Source organism: Verticillium alfalfae, genomic scaffold (assembly GCF_000150825.1).
Source record: "Verticillium alfalfae VaMs.102 supercont1.2 genomic scaffold, whole genome shotgun sequence".
Lineage (NCBI taxonomy): Eukaryota > Fungi > Ascomycota > Sordariomycetes > Glomerellales > Plectosphaerellaceae > Verticillium > Verticillium alfalfae.
In genome coordinates this window covers 2,329,664-2,338,747 of record NW_003315037.1, presented here as the reverse complement: position 1 = coordinate 2,338,747, position 9,084 = coordinate 2,329,664, and the positions used below count along the sequence as shown (strand labels likewise).

The 9,084-nt window shown below is 54.8% G+C and overlaps 4 protein-coding genes and 1 non-coding gene across 5 annotated transcripts in view; 1 reads left to right on the top strand and 4 right to left on the bottom strand.

Annotated features, from left to right (window-relative positions):
- Positions 1-166: 166 nt before the first annotated feature.
- VDBG_15036 lies at positions 167-238 on the bottom strand. Its single transcript has one exon. It is a non-coding gene; the product is annotated as a tRNA-Glu (tRNA).
- A 2,087-nt stretch (positions 239-2,325) lies between these two features.
- Positions 2,326-2,782, top strand: VDBG_02185 (predicted protein; the record flags this gene model as incomplete). The annotated part of the gene is made up of 2 exons (XM_003007951.1): positions 2,326-2,683; positions 2,739-2,782. The coding sequence occupies 2 exons, from the start codon at positions 2,326-2,328 to the stop codon at positions 2,780-2,782; spliced, it is 402 nt and encodes a 133-aa protein (XP_003007997.1).
- Positions 2,783-3,411: 629 nt separating this feature from the next.
- VDBG_02184 (protein kinase domain-containing protein) lies at positions 3,412-4,529 on the bottom strand (the record flags this gene model as incomplete). The annotated part of the gene is made up of 2 exons (XM_003007950.1): positions 3,412-4,193; positions 4,256-4,529. The coding sequence occupies 2 exons, from the start codon at positions 4,527-4,529 to the stop codon at positions 3,412-3,414; spliced, it is 1,056 nt and encodes a 351-aa protein (XP_003007996.1).
- A 1,937-nt stretch (positions 4,530-6,466) lies between these two features.
- Positions 6,467-7,678, bottom strand: VDBG_02183 (predicted protein; the record flags this gene model as incomplete). The annotated part of the gene is made up of 3 exons (XM_003007949.1): positions 6,467-7,335; positions 7,466-7,538; positions 7,607-7,678. 3 exons carry the CDS (start codon positions 7,676-7,678, stop codon positions 6,467-6,469), a joined length of 1,014 nt encoding a protein of 337 aa, XP_003007995.1.
- Positions 7,679-8,636: 958 nt separating this feature from the next.
- The window catches only part of VDBG_02182 (mannan endo-1,6-alpha-mannosidase DCW1), a gene marked incomplete at both ends in the record, with an annotated part of 1,933 nt that continues 1,485 nt past the window's right edge, over positions 8,637-9,084 (bottom strand). Inside the window, one exon of the mRNA XM_003007948.1 lies at positions 8,637-8,920. Coding sequence (XP_003007994.1) covers positions 8,637-8,920 — 284 coding nt within the window. The remainder of the gene's footprint in view (positions 8,921-9,084) is intronic.

The window sequence follows — 9,084 nt, the reverse complement described above, 5'->3', positions numbered from 1 at the left end:
CAGATGGTCGCCCCTACGTACCTGCGCACTCGTTCTTGGGAGGGTCATTGTACAATATGCCCAACAAATCTCAGACCGCGGGGCGTACCAAGGCCTGAGCCCCTTACTGATTTCAAGAGCTTCTGTGCGGGTGCAAAAAGTCAGTATACCTCACTGGCAAAAGAATTTCCGAACCAGGGAATCGAACCCTGAGCCTGACGGTGAGAGCGTCAAATGTTAGCCATTACACCAGTTCGGATACCGGTTGTTGAAAGATCGGCATGCTCCGCATTCCTTATCTTTGCTAACGTGTTTCGGGCTGAGCTCCGACAGTGAAGGTTCACTTACATTTTCCCCAGCTTCTGTCAAATAAGGCTCCTTGCAGACCTGTTAGCTGTGGAATAACACACGGAAACAGCAGTAGAACCTAGAGCCTAATGGTAGAAGATTTATACCATTGGATTTCTATAGCCTCGACGAGATTGATTAAAATTTGATGTGTTTTCCCCATGTTCATCAACGAAGAGACACTCTCAGGCAACGCTCACCAACCTTGGACTGGGTCGGGTTGTCATCCAAACGAGCCATTCTGAAAGGCCACTCCAGATCACCGAGACACGTCATCTCTGTCCCAAGTGTGTTTCGCCATGCCACCGGTGATCGTGCTACAGACTCGACGTTACCCCCTTGTCACATCGGCAACCCGAGAAGCAGGTGGTACTTCTTCCCTAGTATACCAAGTGCAGTCTCGCTGGTTGGTATGTGTGGATTTTTGCCGTGTTTGTTGTGAAATGCTGTACCTCGATATCAGCAATTGAGCGTTGTGTCGGACAGTTATTCGTCCCAGTGTCACACTCACACCGAATGCGTCGGTGCTGTCAAGTCAGGTTGGAGTACTTGTTGCTCCTTCCCTCGCCTGTGCCAAGTCAACGATTTCCACATGCACTTTTTGTTGCTTCCAAATTGACCGTTTCTATAGCCCTCAACCCGAGACAGCCAAACCGCCTGACGACGTCGCGACTCGAATGATTGGCCGCCACAATCGTTCTTTGGGTCTGGGATGCCACTTTTCCCCCCAGCTTTACAACATTCAATGATGTGTGACATGGCTCCGATTTTGCAGATGGAGAACGACCAGATCCTGCAAAAGATCAGCCAACCGTTAGTTCCACAAGCTAGGCAACGTTGCACCACCAGTCTCGGGACAGGTGCCTCGATATGGCTGCCGCATTGCAGCCTGCGCTGGTCGTGTCACCGACCATCGCGCAATTTACCAAAGAAATGGAAGTGTTCCGGGCACAAATCATAGACAGACGAACAAGTCTCCTGGGAAGTACCGATCAGACTGGCTGACAGGCTGTTGGCTGTGAACCGTTGCTCTGGGAGCACGTATGCCTGAAGCCGAATGCTTCCAGCAAATCGTGTGGCTCGGCTATCTTTGGTGTAACACCAGTGAGCTTGTCTACTCAAAGATTCTCTGCAGTCTCGATCGGTCAAATACTTGGTCTGGCGCCCAAACTTGAATCACCTCTCACGGGGGAAGCAGGGCGCATCGCAAAACTCGAGAACCTCGGTCAAGCCACAAAGGAGATCGATTCGTTGCTGTACTCGAATGGTATATCAGACAATTCAGCGGCAGAATCGTAGTTTTGTCCCATCTACCGACAAAGTCGACACTGATGACACATACTTGGTCCACTGGCTGGGCACATCTTCTCGCAGCTTGAGGTCGGGCTTTGCAAACACCAGAAGGGGCCATCTTCGTCCGATACTTTCCAGTCAGTCAAATTCAGCTGCGGCGAGAAGGAACAAAGGGAACCCCAGGTGCGTTGGCCTTGCCTTACTTTGGGTAAGTATCTGACAGGTACTTCGCTTATCAGGATTGCGGCTTCTAGCTCACATCCAAGCAAACGATTGGTATTCAAGTGATCCAGCGCCCTGCTTTCTTGCCTTTTGGCATTCTTCAACCAGGTCCTCTCGCCGAGCAGAAGTTGTTTCCCGTTCTTGATGTAACTCCTTCCTTCATACTCTCTCCCATTCAAACCTCTGCACCTTCCATTTTGCACGCCCCTCGATCTTCGGTCAACCCGGCAGTCACCAGCAAAACAACTCTGGTCGACGTAAAAAATCGCAACACTCACCCTTTCCATCTACACAAGCAGGAGAAAGCGCAGTTCACCACTCTCAGCATCAGGGATGAGCCGTAGACGCTGTCCCATCACCTCAACATACACAATCTAGGCTTGCCGACTACGGTCTACTGGTGAATAACCCGGTCCTCAAACTTTGTTTGCGGGCGCAGTTGACCGCCTGTCTTCACCAGACCACACCGAACATTTCTGCATCATGTCCTTCTTCGCCGGAGATTCGCGCCCCTCTGAGGCTCCTCCACCTCCCCATGGCGGTCTCAAGACGACTGAGATTGGCGTCATTGTCGGGGCCGTCACTGCTGTCGTTCTTTTTATCGCCATCATCTTTGTGCGGCGTATGCATTCCATCAAGAAAGAGCAGCGCCGAGCTCAAGAAGTGAATGATGTCGAGTCTGCCCATCACGCTGGCGAAGCGGCTGAACACAAGGGCGATGCCGATGATCCCTTCAGAAACGATGCTTCCTCGGGTGATAATCTACCTCAGCGTCCCAAGCCCATCAGGATGAAGCTTGCCTCCTACCTGCCACGCACAATCATCAAGCGCCTGTTCAAAAGTACGTCGGTAGCTGGATCCTATTATATCTGGTCATGGTCTGACGTTGATCACAGTCCATCTCGAGACCGATACAGAAATGACTTCACGGCACCACTGAGAGACCCTCTAGGAGGGATACCTCACGCTAAGTAGTTGTGCATCGTCAGGCCTGCGCGACTGGGCTCACTCGATCTTCCAAGAAGCACAAAAGGTGCGCCGAAAGATACGCCAAAGAAATAATTTTTGAACGGGTTAAGGAAATCAGCACAGCTTTTTACGCTATGGCGCCACTATGGTTTGGGAAGTATGGCAGGGGATGCGGGTGTTCACTTTTAGTTGGGATTGATTGCCAATCACTTTGGTCTTGTTTGCGGCCGATGGCCGAGTTTCTGAGGAACATGAGTCGTGGTGCAGCGCTTTCGATTTGTACTTGGTGATTTATTACCGGCTTACAGAACTGCACCTCAGTAGTTCTTGCAGGGTCTTTCTTCGACGAGTGCAGAGTAATAAACCTATAAGAAGCTCTGCTCTCACATGACTGTGCATCACATGATGAGGAGAACTCCTGTTTGCGCCGTCCTTGAGAATAAACGTCTCGCTGCACGACACACCAACACAACCAGAAGACGTCATGAACCAGACTGGGCGTGTATCGATTAGGATGAGGTACATATTGTCCATCTATATGAAGGGTAAGCACACCAGTCACGACAACCCTGCCTCAAGCCAACCCCCTTTCCATCAGCCTCAGGTTCTCACAGTGTCCCGTGTACGCATTCTCTCATACTCCGGCATTGCAAACCTAGTCATCCACTCCGAGCGAAGAACTTGCGCAATGCTACAACGCTGCTCCGGCTTGTACGCCAGCATAGACCGCAGCATGGCAAACAGGGCTCCCTTCTCGGCCGAACCCATAGTTTCCATCTTGTATCTTCTGCGCCCTTCCTGCAGCGCATCCTCAAACTGATGATCGAGTGTATAGACAGGACCATTATCGACTCGGAGGGGCTCGCCATCTTCGGTAAAGTCCTCGGAGCGCGCATCCCATGTCCCCCACCACTCCTCGGGCAGCTTTCCGAGCGCTTGAACCTGCATCCACGTCACGGTATCTTCGGTCCCCCAGAAACCCTCGAACAGCGAACGCTGCGCAAGAATGGCCCAAACGGTACACGCGAGGGTCCAGATGTCGCTAGGGAACGACTTTGGCTTCCCTGGTTCGAATCTGTGCTCTGGTGGGCGAGAGTGGACCGGCGTGCAGCACTCGAACCTCGACTCTTGCGACGGACGGTACAGCTCGCCGAAATCAGCGAGAACAATGTGGGCGTCCGCCAGCGGCAACTTATTAATTCTCTCCATCGGGAACCAGATGGGCAAAGTGGCGACGGAGGGGACCCCCGGCGGGATGGGCTTATCGTCGAATGTCTGTACCGGCTCGAGTTCGGGCTCTCCACAGCGCGACAAGAGCTCCTCATCAGACCAGACCTGGAATTCCTGCGGCAGTCTGAACAGGACGTTGCCGAGGTGAAGGTCTGGATTACGGTTCAGTCAGTCGAGCAGAGCAGCGGCAGTGCGAATGGATGCTAGCACTCACCACCGTGGACAAAGCCCTTCCCGTGCAGGTATGCAACAGCGAGGATCAGTTGAGCAGCGATCGCACGTGCAACGGGCAGCAGTAGAGGCGCGTAGGACCCCCTGCGCTTTGCTTCGATTACGCTGCATCGTGCAACGTCAGCGACTAGGCATGCATGGCTGCCGTTAGGACCGTCGACGCAAAAAGCGTCAAGAAGCGTGGGTATCATGCCTCGCCCCAAGGCCTCCCCGTCGTTGTCGCTGTCAGCCTTGCTCAGATTCTTCAAGAGTAGCATGGTTTCTGATTCACGCGGGCTCGCTTCCGCCGTGCAGACCTTTACAGCTACTAGTCGCTGGAGAGTATCGTCTCGAGCGAGCCAGACAGTGGAATAGCTGCCGTGGCCCAGCTTGTTCAGCACATGGTATCGACCCCCTAAATTATCACCGATGGCCACGGGGTGGTAGCCGCCGGGACCATATCTGTAAAAAGGTTCAGCACCGTCAATGTCATGGAAGAGAATGTTTGAGTCCGAGCCAGACACCCCGCTCTCATCGAGGCACTTTTTCGCTGGTCTGCTCGTTGTGTGACATGACGAGGACCAGAATGAGGAGCGGAAGCCCCGATCTCGAGCTGCTGGGGAACGAAATCGAGGCGAGGGGAAAGTTTGACAGCTCCGCACTGCCAAAACTGCCGGTCTCATCTTCACTGGCAGCTTGTTGCCCGCAACACCCAATTTCTTTTTTACGAGCTTGGATCGGTCAGAGATTGGCGGAAGAGAGACGCGATCACGTTCTAGATGTGAAGAGGGCAGGCTGCGAGTCAATCGGGCATAGTGAAACGGGTATCCAGGATTACATACGTGAGTACGCGTCCTACTATTGGTCACGTACCCGTGCGTCACTCGCCGTATACAACCGTGTTGGTCCGATGAGGCTATACAGACCTTGCCTTGCGCAGCGCTTCACCTTTTCTGGCTTCATTGGAATAATATAAGATAGATTCTTATGTATCTCGCCTCGTGCCTATCGAATGGAAAACCATGGAGGAGCGCCCTCCGCCAGTGGGCTGGCCTCAGAGCCTGGGGCCTGCCTAGCTAGGCTGTAACTTCATCGACGCACTGCGGCTCGTTATGGTATGATGTAGATTTCGAGGACGGCACCAAATACTTGATGTTTTTCTCTGGATGGCTGGGGCCACATGTACTTCGCCGCCACCCTGTCGCGCGCTCAAGCATCGGTATCGACAGGCTCAATAATTTGAGTTGGCGAAGTGTTCTACCTGGCAGAAAACCTGAAATGGGCCTGGCCAGAATATGTAACGGCTTGACAGGACCGAGTGTCGGAGCAGACCATCAGTCGCTAGTCGTGATCTTGCGAACAAGCCTGCTGAAACGACATCTTCGCGTAGGATGCCGACAAAGTCGCCTGGCAAGGCACTATCTCCTGCACCAGACTGTGATAGGCCGAATTCCAGATCCAAATGCGATGCCAGCTGCGCCAGACCAGAGGGTAGCAACTGGAGTGGAAGGCGGGCAAACCAGTGGATAGATTGCGGTTGTAAGTGGCATGCAGAGAAGGTTCGCCACGGCAGGGTAAGCACGCAGACAATGTTAGGCAAAGTGGTGTTTTTCGTCTAACAATCTGTCCCGACCTGCGCAAAACCTGTTCCTGTCCCTCCTCATAATCCATACCCAGAACGCCGGTTAATATGAATATCGCCCAAAAAGCCAGTTCTCGGGCCAAAAAAAGGTCTACGAGTTCACACACACACACATACACTCGCCATACATTCGTACCTGAGCGAAAAGCAAGAAACCCCAATGGCAAAGAGCGCATAGGCCAGGCTCAGCGCTGACCGGACCCCTTGGCCGCTGTAGCGGCTCTTGAACGCCTGGCTGATGCTGAACCTGCTGCCGATAGCCCCGTCCTGCATCTTGCTGGCGAGAGCCTCCTCCAGAGCTGACTGCGTGACCGAGGCATCTGCAGACCTTTGTCAGTTTGTGTAAATTATATGGGCAGAAGGGAGAGGATGTAATAAGGAAAAGGAGGGAATAATAAGGTGAGTTGGAGAGTGCGGCCTCCACGAACGGGCAGAAATGCAAGCCACGTAAGGAAGAAAGAGAGAGGCCAGAAAAGAAGAGGGAAGACCCCGCACTCACCGTCCAGATCGCTAAAGCTGCTACCCATGCTCGGCGTGCCGTCGCTACCCTCCCGCCGCGAGGACTCTTCCCGCTCAGCTCCGCCGTCCTCCGAGGCGAAAGCGGCCCGAGTGGCCCGCCGCCCTGCTGCGTCCGAGACCTGTCACCTCGGCTTTGCACAGGCAGGCGATCGCGGCCAATCGCTGCGGAGCTGGTGGCGATGGAGTCTGAAGTTTCAGAGGCGGTGCGTCGCCGTGGATATTGTTGTTTTGCCTTTGGCTTCTGCGACGCGGCGCCTTGGTCGCCCGCGTAGCGTCGAGCCGAGGTCCTGGCTGCTGGACTGTTGATGCTGCTGCTGCTGTCCGAACGCGGGCTCTGCGGTCCGTGTTCCGTGTCGTCGTCATCGTCAGCGGGCGGCGGCGCCCAAAGTCGCCAGCGCCGTCACGGTGGGAGGAGGGTTTATAGTGTGGCGGACGGCGGATGATACGGGACTGAGCTGGCAGCGAGTCGGAGTCGGAGTCGGAATCTGACGCATCGTCGTCGTCGTCTTCGTCATCATCTGCCGAACTGCTGGACTGCTCAGCGCCACGGCGAGCAACAGGGGCAGCAGCAGCCGTGGTGGTGGACTCGATGGGCAGGGAGGACAGGCGGCGGCGCTGGGCTTGCGCGGATGCGAGACGTGGAGATTGCACGGCGGTGCTGTTGGAGGCGTTGCGCGATATGTTGGGGCGCAGGAGAGAGGTCGTGATGGGCGTGCTGGGTCCGCCGCTGTGAGGGAGGGGTGAATCGCGACGAATGGAGAGCGCCGAGGCTGTACGCGCGTGGCCGCTGGCACTGGGATCAGTCTTGACGGCAGCGGCGGCCGTAGCTTTTCGTACTTGGGCTCGCAGCTGGGCGGCGTGTCGATCGGTGAGGTAGGCGACCTGCTGGAGTAGGAAAGCAACGTTGACATCGAATCGTGCCGCTCTGCGTGTCGACGGGTTAGTGTAGGTCGGACATCTGCTAATCGGGATAAAGGAACCTACAGCTCATTCCCTGGACAGGTGCCGTCAGCGAGTGCACTCAATACAGGCGTGATAGATGTCAACACTTACAGTCAATCTCCGTCTGGGCCGCGCCTGAGATGATGCTCCAAAGCTCGTCATCCTTTACGGCGTCCCAGTGGATCTATCATCCATGCATGAGTATCCAGAAGCCAGTGAAACAGCTCGAGCCTTGCTGCTCGGGATACTCACAGGTGGGGGGTCGGCGAACTTGCCCCGGGAAACGGGCAGCCGTATATACACCGTAAATGTTGGCTCCGCCATCATGAATGCTGATCTGTTGTCATTCTGCACCGTTCGGGCCAGCGGGTTTCGAAGAGGGCAGCTCTGCTCTTTGGGTAATGGAGGACGGCAAGTCGTTCGAGTGCTCGCTGCGGCGGATGACGGCAGAGGGAGCTCACCTTATCGGAGCTGCGGAAGCCGATAAGACACGAGGCAGTGCAGCAGGGTGCGCTAGGGTCCATGCCGCCGTTTCGGTGACAGCACACCGAGCTAGAGACCGTACGGCTGGCTTTCTTCGCCAATATTCCTTCCGTGCCACGACAACAGTCCACCCCCCTTGAGACAAATCCAAGACAGCCAACCGACAAAAGCATGGTGCTTTCCAGCACCTGACCAAGGTTCCCGACTATGAAAACGGCAACACCAAGACACCTCGTGGGCTTTCGATTCCTCAGCTGAGAAGCAGGCTTGTGCCACGCTAAGCCCCTGATCAATCCACACCACGGAAGCCAGACGTATCGGAGGTACAAAGGTCCAGGCCTAGAACTTTCAAGCACATGTCAGGTTACACAGTTGGGTTTTATGCTGAGTTGATCTATATACGTGTACATGAGCTGTGTTCCAAGCTGCTGCACCAGGACAAGGTAGGCTACAGTAGACAAGTTGCGATCGGACCAAATCGATGGTCACCTGTTGCTGGCGGTATCACCCCATGCCCCATTTCAATAAGTGTAAACAGCGAGGATCTAAGACGAGTGACCCCAAGACACTATCCCATCATCCAGACCCGAACGATGCGCGACTACCTGAAAAAAAGAAAACGAACGCCTGATATGCAACCTAACCTGGCCGGCCCATGTAATGCTCCTCCCGTTCGGAGAACACGTCTGGACGAAATGAGTGTTTGGGTACCGAAAAGCTCGATGCAAGATGTAGTGTGGTATTGTGCCCGCTGTGAAGGATTACTGTATTGTTTTTCTCTTCTTCGCTCGTCCATTTCTTAGTTTATCGTGCTTGAGAGCATACTCTTCCTGCTCAACCGATTTGAATCCCGCTGGCCGGCTTCTGACACTGGTGTTGCCCAACCGCTGCCGCCGCTTCCACTTCCTCCACTCATCTCCCGCTGAATGACGTTGGCATTCTTGTCGTCGATCGCTCCGTCGTTCAGCGCTCGCCGGCTGTTCGTCAGGCCCTTCTGCATGGGCACGGGTGTTGGAACCTCGCTGTTCCTCGACGAGTCCAGATCGCTCCCTGACCGCTGGTCAATCGGCCCGCCCTTCTCGTCTACGTCGTCCCGGTTCCGTCGATGCACGAGTGTCATGAGGCCGGCGCCTCGGGCCAGGGCACTCCGGAAGTCGAAGATCGCTCCTTGATCGTCTTGTCCGGAGTCTCGTCCCGGAGAGCCAGAGGAGCCAGCAGTAATGCACCACCAGATGATGGTTACGATC